Source organism: Phoca vitulina, unplaced genomic scaffold (genome assembly GCF_004348235.1).
Source record: "Phoca vitulina isolate PV1807 unplaced genomic scaffold, GSC_HSeal_1.0 scaffold13, whole genome shotgun sequence".
Taxonomy (NCBI): domain Eukaryota; kingdom Metazoa; phylum Chordata; class Mammalia; order Carnivora; family Phocidae; genus Phoca; species Phoca vitulina.
The window spans coordinates 45155679-45175607 of NW_022589716.1; the positions used below are offsets into that span (position 1 = coordinate 45155679).

At 51.6% G+C, this 19929-nt stretch overlaps 2 protein-coding genes across 4 annotated transcripts in view; one reads left to right on the top strand and one right to left on the bottom strand.

The window, feature by feature from the left end:
• EFCC1 (EF-hand and coiled-coil domain containing 1) overlaps window positions 1-19929 on the top strand; it is a 60305-nt gene that overhangs the window by 8907 nt on the left and 31469 nt on the right. The window lies entirely within an intron of this gene.
• Window positions 4394-5684, bottom strand: LOC116636840 (glyceraldehyde-3-phosphate dehydrogenase). Its single transcript, XM_032412025.1, has one exon. The coding sequence runs from the start codon at window positions 5614-5616 to the stop codon at window positions 4615-4617; it is 1002 nt and encodes a 333-aa protein (XP_032267916.1). The 5' UTR covers window positions 5617-5684; the 3' UTR covers window positions 4394-4614.

Consider the following 19929-nt stretch of genomic DNA (forward strand, 5'->3'; position numbering starts at 1 on the left):
GAACAGCTCATTTGGCCGGCCACCAAGGAGGCCACTGTGGAGGGGACACAAAGATGAGGCCATCGGAGGGACACCTCCTTTCTTCTGCCCCGTTGCGGCAGCCCAGCCTGACCTTGGGGGGGGGGGCAAAGTCAGCAGGTCAGGGGAGGGAGGGAAGCAGACAGGCAGAGGCAGGGCAGTGGGGCATGGAGCACCATCTGGAGCTGGGAGGCGTCTGGTCACGGATTCCATTAGTCTTGGAAGCAGGTGTGTGGGTGGCCGCTGGTGGGAACTGAGGCCTTTCTCTCAGGGACCATCCCCGGGGCTCCCAGAGGGGCAGTGCTGGCCAGGCACCGGCCTGGGACCCCTCCCCCACGGAGACGGGCGTGGCGGGTCGGGGCCCAGGCTCAGGAGGCCCAGCCTTACCTGCTTTGGAATCCCAGTTTTTCCACATAGTTCCTGTGGGGCTTTGAGCCCTTCCCTTTCTCTCTGTGAGCCCCCGTCTCCTCATTCACAAAGTAGGCGTGGGGTTCTGTTCTTCTGGGTCTGGGGGTGAATATCCAGTGAGACATGGGGAGACGGTGGGGTGCAGTAGCTGGAAGTACAGCTCTGGGAGTGTGACCTGCAGCAAGTTATTCTCATTTTGTGAGCTTCGGTTTCCTCATCTGTAAAATGGGGGTGAGGAGAATATTACTAATCCACTTCCTCGGATATTTGAAGATTCAGAATGCTAATACATATAAAGCACCTCGAATAGTGCTTAGCACTGAGAAAATGCTTAATAAATATTGGAAATTATTATTATTGATCCCTCATCAATGGTAACGGTGGTGGTGGTTGGTATTGTTACTATTCACAGAGTCTGGCCCCTAGAGAGCCTTCCGTCTCTGGAGACCCCCAGCAAACAATGGACAGTCTCAGCCGATTGTAGACAGGACACTAACAAAGTTGCAGAGTGTAGACAAGCACAGAGGCGGCATAAATGACTGGCTAGGGGTCAGGACATCTCTTGGGGGAATGCCATCATCCAAGCTGGGTGTTGAAGGATGAGTAGGAGTTTTCTCAGGCATTGCAAATGCAGGTTGTAGTAAATACAAGGGCTTAGAGATGTGAAGCGCCCTGTTGCCTCCTGGGAACAGAAAGACTTACTGTGGTGGGGGGTTTGAAGTGGAAAGTGGCAGGCGCGGAAGCTGGAAGGCAGGCAGGGGGTGGCGAAGGATCTGAGTACCAGGCTGAACATGAGGCCTTTACCCCAGACAACAAGGGAGACAGAGAAGGGCTATGTAAGGAGAAAAGTAATCAGATTTGAGCTTCACGGAGACCCCTCTGGCTGCGTGTGGAGGACAGATCAGGCAGGAGGGACGACTAGAGGCAAGGAGGCAGGTGGGGAGGCTGTATCTGGGTCCAGAGAGAGAAGACGCAGGGCCTGACCTCCAGCACCTGAGAAGGGATAGACCAGCAGCCCCATACCTGGAGGCCTTGCCAGGAGCTGGGGGGAGCCTCGGGCCTGCTGTTCTCTCTTCCAAGACAGAGCCTTCTGCGAGGATGGAACCTTAGGATTTGCGGGCTGAAACAGACTTTAGAGCCGGATACGGTGTTGCACTGACAAGGAGGACTTGCCTCTGGGTAGAGGAGCCAGCAAGGGGACCCAGAACAAGTCTTGATATTCTCACCTCACGGTGGGTTAGGGAACTGGGTAGAGCAGACACATCTGAATTTCACATCTGTGTTAACATTGGGTATTAACACGGCACTCCAATATAATTGCGGACATGCTAGAAAAGCATGGAATAGATGGAGAGCTCAGACCTCAGAGGTCAGAGGACAGGAGCATTCTGCCTCACGAGTCTTACACGGGTTGCGTTTACAGCGACAAACTCAAAGGAGCCCATTTCAGCAAAGGATACGACCGGGCACAGCCCGAGGTGGGTGGGCAGTGTCCCATGAGTGTGGATTCTCCCGACTGGTCGGGGTCCTGCCAGAGCGCGTGAAGCCTTGAGTCGGTGGCGGGGGTGGAGGGGGGTCACCAAACCTTTTCTCCCCTAGCTACCTCCCTCTGAAATTGCAGCCAGAGTTTGCAAAGCCGTCCTTAGCAAGCCACACCACCTGGATCTAGATTCAAGCTCCAGGTACGATATCGTACGGCCTCCCTGACGCCTCTTGCCACATCGTCCGCAGGTGATGCACTCTGGCCCAGCATTGCAGGCCGTCACACCACACCTGTGTAAGGGTGCCATTCTGCGGGCAGCCAGGAAGTTGTCCCTAGTGGTGGGTTTGTCAGGTAGGGATGTTTTCAGCTGCAAGCTGCCGAGAACTCACCTAACAGTGGTTTGAATACATTGGGGTTCCTTGTCCTCTCCTCGCCTAGAAGTCCGGGAGTGGCTCTCATGAGTCTTCACAGTGTTCCTTCAGACATGTGGCCTCCACAACCCTATTGAAGGTGGAAGGAAGGGGGACATCTTGTTCTTTTCTATCCAGAAAAGCAAAACCTGCCCAGAAACCACTAGTGGATGTCTACGTGAACACCATGGCCAGAGCGGGGTCACAGAGAGGCAGAAGGGCCCAGAGAATGGGGGAGGCCTTTTCAGCCCCAAGAATGGAGACAGCAAGGCAGAGGAACTGTGGCGTTCTTTGATCAATAGTATCTCCCAGGGACGTCTACCTTCATTCAAATGCATGCCCCCAGCCGGATTTCTCTGAGAACAGAGCTCAGCCCACACTTTTGGCTGACAGCCCAGGGTCTGGGGCTTTGTGCGCCTACCAGGGAGACGGATCTGGATGGTACCAGCTAATGCATGCTGCAGATGTGTCCTTCAGAGAGGAAGCTGGAGCCCACAGAGGGACAGTGATCTGCCCAAGGTCACCCAGTAGGAGAGGGCACAGCCCTCAAGAGTACCGGAGTCTAAGGCTGTCTGTGCTGCTTCCCTTGGGTGGTTTGGAACAAGCTGAAGTTCCCATGTCTCTGTGGTTAGATTAGGGGCTGGGCTCTGAGATCCCCAGCTTTCAAGTCCCAGCTTGTCCTGTTCCACGCCGGGTGGGTGGCCTGAGGCATGCAGATGGGTTCCAAGTGGACCAGGGTCCCCAGGTCAGAGCCAGCCACATAGGACCCAGGGCAGCCTGAGGTGCTGGACCAGTCGCCTTTGGCCATGACCCACCTTGTCCACTTACCTCGATATGCTGTCTCTTTTCTTTGGTGCCTTGACACTTCTTGGGAAACTCTGATTCGACCTGTTTGTGCCTTAGTTTCCTCATCTGGAAAATGGGGTTAATTTGAGTGCCTAGATCATGAGGTAAGAATTAAACAGGATCTAAAAAGCACTTCACCTCGTGCCTGGCACATGCTTAGCACTCACGGATGGCATTGTCAGGGGTTGGCCCTCTCGCGTGGGGGGGCCTTCTCACCTGAGAGGAGCGTTCATGTGTCCGCTCCACACTCTGGAGCAGGCTGAAAGCCCCATGCCACTGGCACATTCCATGCATCCTATATCTCTGCTTGTCCCCACCTGGCTTTCCTCACTCGTGCTCCACGTGGTGGGGAACCGGGCTGCAGTGACCCCAGATTCATCACTTTTCAAATTCGGTGACCCAACCTACTGCTTTCCAGCACCTGTGCATAAAGTCCCAGGGAAGAGTGCGGCTGACCCAGCCTGGGTGACAGCCCCAGCGCTGGGATGCCTGAGGCCAGGGTGCTGGCATACGCCATCTGGCCATGGCCGGAGCACACCCGCCACCCTGCAGTCTGGGAGAGATGGGGGCGGGGCCGCTCCTCAAAGCGACAAGGGGGCTGTTGCCAGGAGACGGAAGAAGGACACAGGTCAGACAAAACCAGCAAATGTCCAGCCCATGAATTTCCTTTCTGGAAGCAAAAGAAGTATAAAGGCTGTAACATGGTACCAAGCAAAGGAGAAACGAAAAAGCGGATGTTTGGGCCTCAGAGCCAGATGTTGGAAATTTTTTGGAAGTTTGCTGTGTAGTGTAGTGTAGTGATGTTCCAGAGAGTCAGGGGCCCTGGTACATGTGGAAGGTTCCCCTCGTCTAGGGTGGTCCCATCCACATAAGAATGTGCTGCCCACCCACAAGGAAACACTGCAAGAAGAGGTCAGTGCCTGGGTGGCCTGCCATGCCTTGCTGCTCCAGAGCCACGATTCTGACATCGCCTGGCCTCGAGTTTTGGGTGGTAGAGATGGCTTCTGCCTGAGACCCAAGCCAGAGATACCCCGGAGCACATGAGGGAGTGGGCACCATGGTCTCCAGAATGCTCTGATGGGATGACCTGGGGTATAGATAATCAAGGTGCTCTTGTGTAGGGGAAATGCTGAGAAATAAATGCATGCTTTTTTCAAGGTAGAGGGAGATCTGTATTATATTGGAAACTTGTTGCTAATGACTGAAACTAAACCCAAACTGCCTTAAATTTTTTTTTTTTTTTGACTAGATACAGTATACTTTATTGATGGTACATGACAAGATAGGGGTCCCCAAGCCCCTCCCCTTCTTCAGGGAGTCTGGGATGGAAACGGAGGAGGTTGGGAGATTCTCAGTGTTTTGGGGAATAAGTTGGGGCAGGGACTCCCCAGCAGCTGAGGGCCTCTCTCTTCCTCTTGCTCTCGCTGGGGCTGGTGGTCCAGGGGGCTCTTACTCCTTGGAGGCCATGTGGACCATAAGGTCCACCACCCGGTTGCTGTAGCCAAATTCATTGTCATACCAGGAAATGAGCTTGACAAAGTGGTCATTGAGAGCAATGCCAGCCCCGGCATCGAAGGTGGAGGAGTGGGTGTCGCTGTTAAAGTCGCAGGAGACAACCTGGTCCTCAGTGTACCCCAGGATGCCCTTGAGGGGGCCCTCTGATGCCTGCTTCACCACCTTCTTGATGTCGTCGTATTTGGCAGCTTTCTCCAGGCGGCAGGTCAGATCCACGACAGACACGTTGGGGGTGGGGACACGGAAGGCCATGCCAGTGAGCTTCCCATTCAGCTCAGGGATGACCTTGCCCACAGCCTTGGCAGCGCCAGTGGAAGCAGGAATGATGTTCTGGGCAGCCCCTCGGCCGTCGCGCCACAGCTTCCCAGAGGGGCCGTCCACAGTCTTCTGGGTGGCAGTGATGGCGTGGACGGTGGTCATGAGTCCCTCCACGATGCCGAAGTTGTCATGGATGACCTTGGCCAGAGGGGCCAAGCAGTTGGTGGTGCAGGAGGCATTGCTGACAATCTTGAGAGAGTTGTCATACTTCTCATGGTTCACACCCATCACGAACATGGGGGCATCGGCAGAGGGAGCAGAGATGATGACTCTCTTGGCCCCGCCCTTCAAGTGAGCCCCAGCTTTCTCCATGGTGGTGAAGACCCCAGTGGACTCCACAACATACTCAGCACCAGCATCACCCCATTTGATGTTGGCGGGATCTCGCTCCTGGAAGATGGAGATGGACTTTCCATTGATGACAAGCTTCCCGTTCTCAGCCTTGACTGTGCCGTGGAATTTGCCATGGGTGGAATCATACTGGAACATGTAGACCATGTAGTTGAGGTCAATGAAGGGGTCATTGATGGCGACAATATCCACTTTGCCAGAGTTAAAAGCAGCCCTGGTGACCAGGCGCCCAATACGGCCAAATCCATTCACTCCGACCTTCACCATCGTGTCTCGGGGACGCGGCTGGCACTGCACCAGAAGATGCGGCTATCTGTCGAACGGGGAGGAGCAGAGAGCCCAAACTGCCTTAAATTTTAAAGTGGGGGAGCATTGGTGTGTCTGGGTGGCTCAGTCAGTTGAGCATCTGACTCTTGGTTTCAGCTCAGGTCATGATCTCAGTCAGGGTCCTGAGATAGAGCCCTGTGTCAGGCTCTGCACTCAGTGGGGAGTCTACTGGAGATTCTTCCTCCCTCTCCCCCTCCCCCTCTCACCTCTTTCTCAAAATAAGTAAATAAATCTTTGGGGGGGGCATTATCTACTCATAAGCTTGAGAGTATGGCTTCAGGCATGGCTGGATTTAGGAGCCCAAACAATGACACATGGAATCTCTCTATCTCTTATCTCTGTTTTCCTCTAGTTGGCTCCACATTCAGACATTCTTCCTATATGGGAGCAGACAGCTGCCAACACAGGATGAGTTCCCATGCTCCCAATCATCCCCAAGGGAAAGAGCTTTTCTTTTCCAGTAGTTCCAACAAAATCCTTAGATTAGCTTTGATTATCCTGATATGATTATGCCCACCCTTGAATCAATCATTGACACCAGGGACAAGGAATGTGCTGATTGGCCCAGGTAGGGGTCGTGTAACTACTCTGGACCAGTTTCTGTGATTGACCAGGCCTGTGTCACATGGCATAAGGGAGGAGGGTGGACTCTCCGTAGACTGGGAGCTTCTTGTGGGCAGCGATGGCACCCAGTGCCCCACTTTACTGTCCCTGCTGCCACTGAGCCCAGCAGAGGGCCAAGCCCAGGAAGGATGAGAGTTTCCTCCTGACTGGCAGGTGCATGGACCGTCAGAAACATATCGGGTTTCCCATTGTCTGCTCTGAATGAGGGATGGAGGGGACACTTCTCCTGAGAGGGCTGAGGTGACTTGGAGAAGCTTGGGGCCAACAGCAGTGAGAGACCCAGTAAGGGTGGGAGACAGAGATTCTTCACTTGGTCTCTTCACAATTTCTGTCAGAAATAACTACTGACTTTACTTCATTCACCCAAATTTTGTTGCATGCCCAGAGAGTGCTGATGCTCTGCTGGCCGCCATGACCAAGACGAAGTCTCTGCCCTCATGGGACTGACCTCCTGGCTGGGGGAGACAGTCAACGAGCGGGTGGCAGTAAGCAGGAGCAATGACGGCTGGGTGAGGTGGGGGAGGCTGCTTGACTATGGCACTAAGTGTATCAGTCAGCCTGGCTGCATGACGAACACCACGGGCTGGCTTAAACAGACACGGGTTGTCTCACGGTTCTGGAGGCCGGAAGTCCCGGAGCCAGGGGTCAGGAGGGGTGGATCCTTCTGGAGGCTCTGTGGGAGACTGTGTTCCTCCTCGTAGTAACCGTCGTGGCCCTGAGTGATCTGGCCGCAGCCCACGGATCCGGCCCCGGCGTCTTCCACTCTGCCCACTGTGCACACCGCTCTGGCCACAGCGACCCACTGCTCCTCGGGCCTTCAGTTCCTGCCCGCTGTCGGGCCTGCCCTGCCTAACTCATGTCCATACTGCCGGTCTCCTCCGCCAGGGCTCACTTTTTCAGAGGCCCCAGCCCCATCCAGTCTGCGCCCCTGCCATCTCTCACAGCCCCTGGCCTTTTCCGTCCTTAATGTATTTTTGTGATGACTTCATTCATGTCTGCGTCCCCCAGGGGAAGGTAAATTCCATGAGGTCAGGGCTGTTCTGCTGCTAAGGGCAGTATCTCTCGCACCCAGTGCAACAGCAGGCTCAGTAATGCGTCTGTCCGATGAATCACAGAATGAAATTAGCAGCCAGGCTGGCAGACGCCTCTGGAGACCAATGGGTCCCCTTGCACCTGCCCCCCACCCCAGTAAAGGCAAGTGGGAGCCAGAGATGAGGGGCCGTGGAGAGCACTTCCCAGGCCTGGAGGCCCCTGAGGACTGGCCCACACTCCCCTCTTCATGATTTATTTTCAGCTCACCCTCCACGGCCCCCCTCTCAAGCTCTTCTTCCTTCTGTTGTTCTCTTGTTTTCACATGCTAGTCTCCTTTTCCTGCGAGGCTTCGCTCAGGAAACGCCACGCAGCAAAGGAAGCATGGTGCACAAGCCCCCAGGCCCTCCGGGGCGGGCTCTGGGGCCTGGCCAGCTGCCTGGCAGCCACCACCCCTCAGCGGGCCCTGGCCAGGCCCTGGGTGTCCTGTCTGCCCTGCAGCTTCCCAAAGCTCACAGAGTGCCTGAGTGGCTTGGGTGGCTGAAAGCAGAAAGAGAAGCAAACGCAAGTGACACTTTCCATCCATTCTAGAGAAAGCTGAGCCAGGGGTTATGGGGGAAGGTGTGTGTGTGGGGAGAAATGGTGATGGTCTTCTGATGTGTCACCTCAATGTGTCACTCGGTGACAGCCTCTAGTTGTCCAAACATGAATCTACACTTGCTGTGAAGGCATTTTGCAAATGTTATTTAAGTCCATAATCAGCTGACTTGCAGTGAGGGAGAGTATCCTGGATAATCTGGGTGGGCCCGATTTTGTCATTTGAAAGGCCTTTAAAGCAAGACTGAGGACTCCCCTGAAAAAGAGAAGGGGTTCTGCCTGTGCCCAGCCTGCCTGTGACCTCCCCCTCCTCTGGATCTCACCCTGGCTGAGCCAGCCCCCCAATCATAGAAGCCACTTCCTTGCGAGAAAGCTCTTGGGACAATGCTATGGCTACAGACAGAGACAGCGATCGATACTCCCCACTGGCCCCGCTCCTCCAGCTCACCCCCCACAGTGACTCACCCCAGGGCGGAGGCAGAGGGGAGCAGCACTAAGGACAAGGCCGGCATTTCTGAGCACCTGCTGGGCATGAGGCACTGTGCTAAGGACTTCACGTACACGACCTCATTTAACCCCCAAGCAGCGCTGTGAGCCATTTTCAGTAATAACTCTTTAGGCTGCAGGAAACAGAAAACCCAAGTCCAGGGGCGCCCGGGTGACTCAGTCAGTTAAGCATCTGCCTTTGGCTCAGGTCATGATCTCAGGGTCCTGGGATCAAGCCCCACATGGGGCTCCTTGCTCAGTGGGGAGTCTGTTTCTCCCTCTGCCCCTCCCCACCTCTTGTGCTCTCTCTCAAATAAATAAATAAAATCTTAAAAAAGAAAAGAAAACCCAACTCCAAACAGCTTAAATCTTAAGGACACTGATGATCATGGATGAGAAGTCCAGGGGAAAACAGTTTCTTCGCAGCTCAGTGATGTCTGCAAGGATATAGTTCTTTTTTTTTTTTTCTTTTAAGATTTATTTATTTGAGAGAGAGAGAGAGAGAGAGTGGTGGTGAAGGGCAGAGGAAGAGGGAGAGAATCTTAAGCAGACTCCCTGCTGAGCTCAGAGCCCAATGCAGGGCTCAATCTTAGGACCCTAAGGTCATGACCTCATGAGCCAAAATCAAGAGTCAGAGGCTTAACCAACTGAGCCACCCAGGTGCCCATGCAAGGATACAGTTCTTCATCTTCCCACACTGTCTTCCTCAGTTTGTCATCTTGGCCTGTCAGCGAATGCCCCTCATGGTCACAATATAACTGCCATGGCCTCAGTTATCACTGCCACGTCCACAGACGGAAACATAACTTCCTCCTTGGACCTCCCTTTTCCCAGAGATCCTCCTGGAAGACTTCCCCTCCCCTCTCATTGGCCAGAAGCACATCACATGCCCATCCCTAAACTAATCCTTGGTAAAGGGAAGGAATCATCATGATCAGCACAGACCAATCAGATCTCTTCTCTAGAAACACATGGCCACTCTATGCCTGAAAGAATAATTGAGGTTGTGTGTGCCATGAAGGCAGATGGGTGTGTCTGTTTGTGCAGTTGTGTTTGGTTTCTATGCAATTATAACAAATGACCACAAACTTAGTGGCTTAAAACAACACCCACTTATGATCTCACACTGTGTAGGCCAGAAGTCCAGGAAGGCTTGGCTTGGTTCTCCCTAGGCTCTCACAAGGCTGAAATCAAGGTGTCATTGGCCAGGTATAGAGGCTCTGGGGTGTGTTTCCAAACTCAGGCATTGGCAGAATTAGGTTCCTTTTGGTTGTAGGACTGAGATCCCCATTTCCTTGCTGGCTGTCAGGCCCTGGGGTCACTCTCCACACCCCACTTCACGTGGCCCCATTCACCTTCCAGCCAGCAAGGACCCCAGTCCTTCTCATGCTTCAGATCTCCCTGACGACCTTTCTTGTGCCAGCCAAGAGAGCTCTCTGTTTTTATTTATTTTTATGTTTTTTAAGATTCTTTCTTTCTTTCTTTGAGAGAGAGACATAGAGAGCGTGAGCAGGAGGTGGGACAGAGGGAGAGGGAGAAGCTGAGAAGCTGAGCAAGGAGCCCGATGTGGGACTCGATCCCAGGACCCTGGGATCATGACCTGAGCCGAAGGCAGACGCTTGACTGAGCCACCCAGGCGTCCCTAGAGCTCTCTGTTTTTAAAGGGACTCATGTGACTAGGTGGGAACAATAACCCCCTTGAGATCAGCTGTACCATATAACATAACACCATCACCGGAGTGACACCTCCCCCCATTCACGAACTGCAGGAATTAGGGTGTGGAACTTTGAGTCATTCCTAGAAATTCTGTCCACCCTGCAGTAACCATGGTGTGCACCACAGTAAGACATTTTTTTTTTTTTTTTGGGAAGAAAGGTAAAGTTTAGAAGGGTGACATGAGTTGCTCAAGGCCATACCAGCCAGGGGTCCATGTTGCAAACAACAGGAAATAACACCGGCTCACTGAAGCAGGAAGGGAATTCTTTGGGAGGGTGTCGGGTCAGCACAGTCAATGGGCAGGTTGGAGGGCCAGACTCCGGCCAAAAGCAAGGCAGGGCAGACCCAGCCGGTCCGGGAGCAGGCTGCTGGGGTGCCCTCCTGCCACCCGCAGCTCATGCCCCATGCCATCAGACGCCACCAGTGAGCTCACATGAACCTGCACCTGTGTGTGAACATGCATCCCACAGACCGTCAGCCGCCCACCCCCTTAGCATATCAGCTATAAACAACATCCCTCCCTCCTGCTGATCCAGACAGGCGTACTGCACTCTGCTCAGTGTGGCTTTCTGGCCCCTGCCAGATGGTTGCTTCGCTCCATATCCTCATTCAGTGCTCTTAGCAAATCCAGAAGGGGCTGGCTGGCTGGCCTTAGGAGCAAAGGTGAGACCTCAGTCCACCACACTGATTAAACATGTTTTCCCTGGATGAAATTCTATCCACTGGGGGCAAAAGTTAGTTAAATCAGGGGTTCGCAAACTATGGCCCGTGGGCCAAATCTAGCCCTAGGCCTATTTTTGTATCTGATAGAAACTATGATTTTAACCTTTTAAAATGGTTGGGAAAGGGGTGCCTGGGTGGCTCAGTCGGTTAAGCGGCTGCCTTCGGCTCAGGTCATGATCCCAGGGTCCTGGGATCGAGCCCCGCATCGGGCTCCCTGCTCAGCAGAGAGCCTGCTTCTCCCTTTCCCTCTGCCTGCCGCTCTGCCTACTTGTGCTGTCTCTCTGTCAAATAAATAAATTAAAAAAAAAAAAAAACTTAAAAAAAAAATGGTTGGGAAAACTCAAAAAGGAACAATATTCCTGACACAGAAGAATTTCATGAACTTCAAATTTCAGTACCCGTAAATCAAGTTCTATTGGAACACAGCCACGTTCATTCCTCTCTGTGTTATCTGTAGCTGCTTTCGCACCAGGAAAGCAGCACTGAGTCATTGCAACAGTGACCACATGGGCTGCTAAGCCCGAAATATTCACTACGTGGCCCTCTTTGGGAAAAGTTTGCCGGCCCCTGTGTGAAATGATAATGTGCTGGTCATTGGTGAACATTTATTCTGACATTTGGAAACTTATGTATCCTGAGTGGGAGGCTTGGGTTGGAGCAGGGGTAAGAATGGATTTTTCCCCCTTTTCTTCCCCTTTCCCTATCTGAGCTATGTTCTCGTGTGAGTTCTGTGTATCTTCTTGTTGCTGTGTCCTTGCAAAATGTGTGGTTTCGTGTCTGTGTTCTCTTTCCATAATGGCACTGCGCTCTATGCTCACTCTGTTCCTTGCATTCTTCGCTCGGCGCTGCATGTTTCGGGGGCACTGGTTATGTGCACGTCTGTCCCCTGCTTCTCCTTCTGGTGAGTTTCCCACCCAATCCCAGAGGCGGACACCCACCCAACCCCGGAGCGGCCTCCCAGCTCCTGCATCTGCTCATGACACTGATGAGCATCCTCCACCATGCCACCTTGCAGATGGGTGTGGAAACTTCCCCCAGAAAATATACTCCGGGGAGGAATTGCTGGGTTGTGGGAGGCTTAGACAGAATTTAGCCAAGATACACCAGCTGGCTCCCATGTCTTCTTTGATGTAATGCAATTCACCAAATGCTTTGGACCTTGTGATTTTGCTTTTGAGTTTTGATTTGAGCTGTCCCCCACCCCTAGGTTTCAAGGCTATTCATCCTGCTGTATGTTCTATTTTAATTCTGCCCTTCACATTTAGTTCTTTATTGAGGATCCACCCCTTCAGGTGGTATAGATGGGGACCCAGCTCAAGTTTTCTCTTTTTTTTTTATTTTATTTTATTTATTTATTTATTTTTAAAGGTTTTATTTATTCATTTATTTGAGAGAGTGAGAGAGAGAGAGCACATGAGAGGGGGGAGGGTCAGAGGGAGAAGCAGACTCCCCGCCGAGCAGGGAGCCCGATGCGGGACTCGATCCCGGGACTCCAGGATCATGACCTGAGCCGAAGGCAGTTGCTTAACCAACTGAGCCACCCAGGCGCCCTCAAGTTTTCTCTTAAGTAGAGAGGGATGCACTGGGATTATGGCAGGAACCTCACTCGTGATATATTTTGTGTTCATGCTACAGCAGCGTCAAGTTCTAGGTTCAGATCATTGCAACTTAGGCAGAATTGTCACTGCACCAACATAAATAGTGAATTGAATAGGTGGCTTACAAGTGAGAATTACAGTTCCAGACAAAATGACTATGAACTATTACTTCCCCTTTTAACATAATCTCAGAGCTGTCCAACAGAACTTTCTGTGATGATGGAAATGGCCTAATTCTGCACTGTCCAATATGGTAGCTGTAAGCCCCACGTGGCTACTGAGCACTTGATACGTGGCTAGCATGGCTGAGGAACGAATCTTTAGTTTTATTTCACTACAATGAATTTAAATTTCAGTAGCTCAGTGTGACTAGTGGCTGTCATATTCAACGGCACAGATCAGATTAAGAAACTATGGGACTATCCCTGCACTCAAGCATTTATCTGAGGTTTTTGGAAAACAAAATGACTAGAGAAGGAGGCAGTTGTGAACAGAGGATGGGAACTAACAAGAGTTGTGTGCCCACCGTGTGCCAGGCACATGAATCCTTCACTTAGCCCCAACTCTCGTCCATGAGCGGGGGCGATGTCCCCATTTAAAAGCTGGGGAGGTTGAGTCTCAGTGAGGGGAAGGGACTTGATGAGGACACCCCTTGATTGAGAGGCTGGCCCAGGAGTAAACAGGTACAAGCCAATCCCCAAGCCTGGTGGCTCTCTGAGCCCAGAGGCCACGTGGGGAGGGGACAAGGATGGCTGCAGGCCAGTGGGCACTGGCAGGTACAGACCCTGGGTGCTTCCCCAGGGCATGGGCGTGGCCCAGGTGGCTGACCCGGCAGCTTCAAAGTCCAAATCCATCGGCTGGGCACCTCACAGTCCTCCCCCCACCCACCCCCCGAGGCAGCCTAAAGCTAGGTTTGGGTGGAGGCTGCCTTAGCCAGTGGGACATGAAGCTAGAGCAGAGGATCAGGGACAGCGTCTACAACAGGGCATGTCTCTGGAAGCAATATCTCCCCCAGGGACATTCTGGGAACTTTTGTGGAGGGAGTGTTTGTCTCAATGACTAGGGGGACAATGTTCCTGACACTTGGGATACAAGCCTCTCCACAGGTCCTGTGTAACCCAGGATTGCCCTGTACCCCCCCCCAACTTCCAGATGTCCCTGTACATTCATTGTGTGAAAAACTTGCTTTCACTACAATGATCTAAGACCAAAATCTAACTCTGCTTTACCTATAAAGTATAGTTTTTTGCATAGTTTTAATGTACAATGGATTTTCCAAGAATGCAATGCTGTGTGAGTAATGGGAAGGTTATACTTTGTTTGGAATTTTCCAAGAGTTGCTCATCATTTCAGAGTCACATCATAGATGCTGACAACACTTAACCAGCTGATAAGGAATGCCTGTGTCCACTGACGTTCATTATGCTGTGTCCCAGGGAGTCTACATATCTATCCATCTATCCACCCATCCATTCGCCTATCTATCCATCTATCCATCTGAATATATTTTCTTAGCCCTTATTTCAAAATGTCAAATACAGGAAAAGAATGTCAACAATATGCGATTGAATATTACCTTACTAGTCTCAAATTCAAACTGGGCCATTTTAACAACAACAACAACAAAAGCAGAAACAGACCCATAAATACAGAGGACAAACTGATAGTTGCCAGAGGGGAGGGGTGGGGGATGGGCAAAATGGGTGAAGGGGAGTGGGAGATACAGGCTTCCAGTTATGGAATGAGTGAGTCAAGCGGATGAATGGCACAGCATAGGGAATATAGTCAGTGGTACTGTGATAGGGTTGTATGGTGACAGACGGGAGCTACACTGTGGCTGAGCGAGCGTAATGTATAATCACCATGTTGGACACCTGAAACTAATATAACACTGCGTGTCAGTTATACTTCAATTTAAAAAAAAATCTTAGCCATTATAAGTAGGTTTAAGCATCTAAAAATATCATTATGTCTGAATATTTACATATTGAAATATATATCATAAAATTCCTTTTTCCTTTAGATCACTGTTAGAGCATCACATTAATTGTTTCAAAATATTTGTGAAGATTGGGTATATTATTTGTCCAGCTCATTTTGGGATCACACGGGGACATTCCAAAATATCCACTATAAAAAGAGGGTGCCCATACTTAGAGTTGGGGGTCCTCTCCAGTGGGGAGCAAAATGAGTGGCGGAGGTGGTAAGAGTGTAGCTCTCGAAGCACCCGGAGCTCACTGTGTGCTGGTGTCTGAGGGTTTGCCAAGCTGCAGACATTCTCCTAGGGTCTGTGTCATTTTTTGCCGTATCTGCATAGCACCTGTATTATTATTATTTGATTAACATTTTTCCTTAAATCATCTTACTCTTTTTACTTAAATAAATTTATTTAAAAGAATGGAATATTGGGGCACCTGGGTGGCTCAGTCGGTTAAACGTCTCCCTTTGGCTCAGGTCGTGATCTCAGAATCCTGGGATTGAGCCCCATGTCCAGCTCCCTGCTCAGTGGGGAGCCTGCTTCTCCCTCTCCCTCTCTCTCAAATAAATAAATCCAATCTTTAAAAAATAAAAAATAAAAATAAAAGAAGGGTATATCACTGTCATACAGGTAAAACTAAAACTGTTTGGTGTGCTTGCTAATCGTTTTTTAATATGTGTTAAAAATAAATGCTTAGCTGTTTTAAAACACGCACACGCACCTGTTCATCTGAGCGCCATCTCAAATGGCCTTGGATGCTGGTGAAGGCAGGAGCTCCCCATGGTTAGAAGACATATTGAAATATATATTATAAAACTCTGTTGTGAAATAAGGGCTAAGAAAATGTATTCAGATGGATGGATGGATGGCCAGCTGGCCGGCTGGCTGGCTAGGTGAATGGATGGGCAGGTAGATGGATAGGTAGACATGCAGACCCACTGGGACACAGCATAATGAAGGCCAGTGGACACTGGCATTCCTTATCAGCTGGCTATTTTGTTTCATCTTTATGGGACCCAAGACCCCTCTGTGTTTACTGATGAGTGAGTGCGGGAATGAAATGAAGGCTTGGGGGGGGGTCACACTGCAAAGCCACAGTCCTCTGGGGCGCAACCCAGATTTGGCCACTCCCCAGAACCCTCTCCGCGTCACAGATCCCAAGAAGGGGGGGTCTGTCTGTTGGAGACCCGGAAGCCAAGGGCCAGGAGCTCAGAACTGGAGGAAGGGAGGAAGAGCAACATCTGGCCTTTGTCAGATTGTGTAAGCCGCTGGGCTGGTGGCCAGATGTGGTCATCAGCCTCTGACAGGAGGGAGACATTAGAGGTTCACCCCAGGCTCCGGGCAGTGCACAGATGTGACCAGCTGGAGACAACGCCCGACCGCACACAAGGACTCAGGCCTGTCTGGGCAGCCTCCAGGGCCCACCTTTCTCCCCAGAACTGCCTGGAGCTGAGAGGGAGGTCCTGCTCCAATGCCTGCTGAGTGACAGGCACCTCTGCAGTCCCAGGAGTCCCCCCTCCCCCCAATTCCTCCATGGCTCCCAAAGGAGAGTTGCACAGAGGTGCAGGAAGGCTCACAGGCCAGGGAGACATGGAGCAAGGATGCTGGGCCTTCTCAGTCCTGGTTTGGAACTGGCAATTCTTCCCATTTTAAGGAAGAAAGAACAGCCTCAGGGTTGGGAGCAGACAGAAAAGAAGGCCTTGCGAGAAATGACTCACTTTGTTTTGTTGTTTTATGTATTTCTCTGGTTACTTTCTATGTATGACAAGATACTGTCTTTTCACTACTGATAATAATGTTTCCTATTAAAGGAAATCTGTATTAGTAAGCAATAGGGTCGGTGACCAAAAATGTCTGCAGTTTAGGAAACTCTATATCATCCTCCCACTTTGAGGGTCCGCCCCTCAGTGAGGTGAGCAGGGAGGTTAGCCCCTGATCCACAGGAAAAGCTGAGGGGAGCTGGGAAGCTTTGGAGCTGAGACGCCACCGGGATCTTGTGGCTTCAAAGTGAATGCTCTTCTCTCTGTCCTTTCGGGAACAATCTAAGAGTAGAAGGTGTTGGGGGAACCTGGGATCCCCATCCAGAGCCTGACCTGACCTTCTTCTTCCTCACCCCCACTACTGCCAATGGTTTCATTCATTGATTCATTCAACCAACTTTTACTGGGCCCCTCTGTCCCTGCGCTGTATGCCCAGAGGAAATCCCAGTCTGATGAGGGACACAGATCCTAACAGGATACCTGGGAGCATGTGAGCTCTGGGAGTCCAATCAAGAGACAGCGGAGTTCTGAGAGGAAGTGGCATTTGCATTGGAGAGGGGAGAGCAAAGGGCCAGTAGGATTTTCCAGACAGAGCTTGCTAGACAGGGGGCGCACATTGAAGATGGAGGAATCTGTGTGATCTTGGGCAAATTACTCTGTTCTCTGCACCTCAGTTTCCTCATCTGTAAAATGGCAGCAAGAAGAATCGTTCCTTCTTAGAGTTGCTGGGGAGGGTAGGTGAGTTAGCACAAAAATACTCAGAACAGTACAGTGTCTGGCACACAGTAAGGCCATTTAGGTGTTAGCTGTGCTTGTCATGTGCGAAGGCCCCAAGGGTGACACACAGGAGGTTCAGGGGGTCTGGCTGTGCTGTGCCCAGTGGTCATCACCAGCGACAAGGCTGGAGGGTTGGGTCAGTTCTTGGAGAAGGTTGTGTTAGGACATTGGAGTTCTTTCGAATGGCCACCGAGAGCATTTTGAAGGGAAGAGAGACAGGGTCAGAGCTCACCTCCGCTCCCTTTGGCAGTACAGAGGGGACTGGGGGTGGGAAGGGAGCAGAGGGACTTCTCTCCCCCCACAGGGCCCTCCTGAGCAAAATGTGTTCTTTCTTCCTTGGGATCTTTGCTTTGCAACTTCAGAAACTCTTCCATGGAGGGGCTAGAATATCAGGGGATCTGGACTTTTCTGGTTGGCCCTGGGAAGCCACAGAGGGCTTTGGAGCAGGGTCAGAGCTGTCTTCCAAAAATGACCATGACAGCAAGTGCTGATGGCCCAGGAGTGGGGGGAGAGGAGAGATGTAACATGATGCAGCGTCAGCTCTGTGACCTTGGGGCTGGCGTTTTTAAGGAGGCTGGACCTGCAGGTCACGAGGGGCCATAGCACCCAGATCATTCAGCAAGGCCACAGGTGACCCCCTGCCCTGTCCCCAGGCAGTTCCATCTCCTCCCCAGAGCCAACCTCAGGGACCCATTCTTATGGGAAACCCTACTTAAACCACTGGGCCACATGGTCCAGTCCTAGGGTGGATGGCTGTCAGATTTCTAGGCCCAGAAAATCCTTTTCTCTTTTTCTTTTTTAAAAAGATTTTTATTTCTAAGTAATCTCTACATCCAACATGGGGCTCAAACTCACAAACCCAAGATCGAGAGTCACATGCTCCACTGACTAAGCCAGCCAGGCAGCCCTTACGCCCAGAAATTCTAACAAAGCCTTTCACAAACCAGGATACTCACTACTGAAGTGACAGATTTGCAGCCACTCAATCAAGAAACATTATAAAAACATGTCCTATCAGATCAAACCATTTTAAATTGCCCTTTTGCAGGTCAAAAGCAGCAAAACCCAGTAATTCCATATGGTTCAACCTAATACCTGCAAAGCTCCACTGGCTTCCACCATCTGTAATATGTGGGATTTTCCAAGGCCTGGTGACATAAGGGATGGGGCAAGAGAACAAGGTCAGGCTTTGGAAGGATGGACTTAGGTCCAGATCCCTGCTGGCCCCCAACCACCTCTGTGACTTAACCTTTTCTTCCTCTGAGAGATAACAGTCTCATAAATCCAGGGGATGAGCAGTACCCAAAATAGCACACATAAGGCCCAGCCCAAAGTTGGGGTGCCCAGTCAGGGTCTGTTCAGCCCTTTCTGATCTGCTGTAAGTCCTCTTCTCTAGCCCTGCTGGCCCCCATCTGTCCCCAAACACACCGGCTGCCTTTCCTCCTCCACTCAAGCCTCTTTCATTCTACTCAACCCCAAGTCCCCAAGTCCTCTAGGACATCTTCCCTGCTCTGCAGACCCAGCGCCCTCCTTGTCTATGTGAGGGTCTGGCCCTGAGTCCAGTGGGTGTGGCCCTGAAGAGTGAAGGCTCTGGGCTCCCTGTCACCCAGAGGTCCCCTGAGGGCAGGGGCTGCACTCCTTCTCCCCTCCTCCTCCTTCCCACTTCTGTCCTCACCTGCACAAACCCAGGCAAGGAAGTGGCCACAAAATAGCATGATACGATGGCCCTTTGCTGAGCAGCCTCCCTGCAGCACCCCTGGCCTGGGCACTGAGTGAAGGGTCAGACTCTCCGTCCTCAGGTATGACCTCCGCTTTGGGTGGCCAGGTGGGCGATGGCGCTTTTCACTGAGGGGAAGCAGGAGAAGCAGACAGAGAAAGACAAGGACACTACGAGGCATCTGCAATGCCTGTGGGGCATCCAGGTGGAGATGCCAAGGCAGCAGTTAAGCCGGGTAAGGTTGTCAGAAAACTGGATCCCAGAGGCCAGAGCTGGAGATACATTTAGAAGTCATCAGTGCTAAAGGCCACAGCACTGGCTGAGACCCTTTATAGAGTGAATGGATATAAAGAAGTTCTCAGGTGGAGGCTGAGGGCACGCAGCCAGCATAGAGGGATAGGGAGGAGGAGGAACTGGCAAAGTAGACAAGGCGACGTGCCAGGGAGGGAGGAGCTGTCTCCTGGAAGCCACGGGAAGGAAGTGACCAGGTGAGGGAGTCATGTAGAGTTCATTGCTTTCTGTGTAGTAGTGTTCATGAAGTGTGCTCTATGAAGTGTGCACTATGCAGTGTGCACTGCGAAATGTGCCCTGTGAAATGTACACTGTGAAGGGTGCCCTGTGAAGTGTGTGTGTGAAGTGTGTGTGAAGCGTGCACTATGAAATGTGCCCTGTGAAGTGTACACTGTGAAGTGTGCCCTGTGAAGTGTGTGTGAAGTGTGCACTATGAAATGTGCCCTGTGAAGTGTGCACATTGAAATGTGCCCTGTTAGTGTGCACTATGAAATGTGCCCTGTGAAGTGTGCCCTGTGAAGTGTGCCTGTGAAGTGTGCCCTGTGAAGTGTGTGTGAAGTGTGTGCTATGAAATGGGCCCTGTGAAGTGTGCACATTGAAATGTGCCCTGTTAGTGTGCACTATGAAATGTGCACTGTGAAGTGTGCCCTGTGAACTGTACACTGTGAAGTGTGCACTATGAAATGTGCCCTGTTAGTGTGCACTGTGAAGAGTGCCCTGTGAAGTGTGTGTGTGAAGTGTACATTATGAAGTTTGCCCTGTGAAATGTGCCCTGTGAAATGTGCCCTGTGAAGTGTGCCCTGTGAAGTGTGCCCTTTGAAGTGTGCACTATGAAATGTGCCCTGTGAAGTGTACCCTGTGAAGTGTACCCTGTGAAGTGTGCACTGTGAAGCGTGCCTGTGAAGTGTGCCCTGTGAAGTGTGCCCTGTGAAGTGTGCCTGAGAAGTGTGCCTTGT

Bases quoted from the DNA above. Each gene is read 5' to 3' on its own strand.
- LOC116636840 (XM_032412025.1), bottom strand. From the start codon at position 5,616: ATGGTGAAGGTCGGAGTGAATGGATTTGGCCGTATTGGGCGCCTGGTC.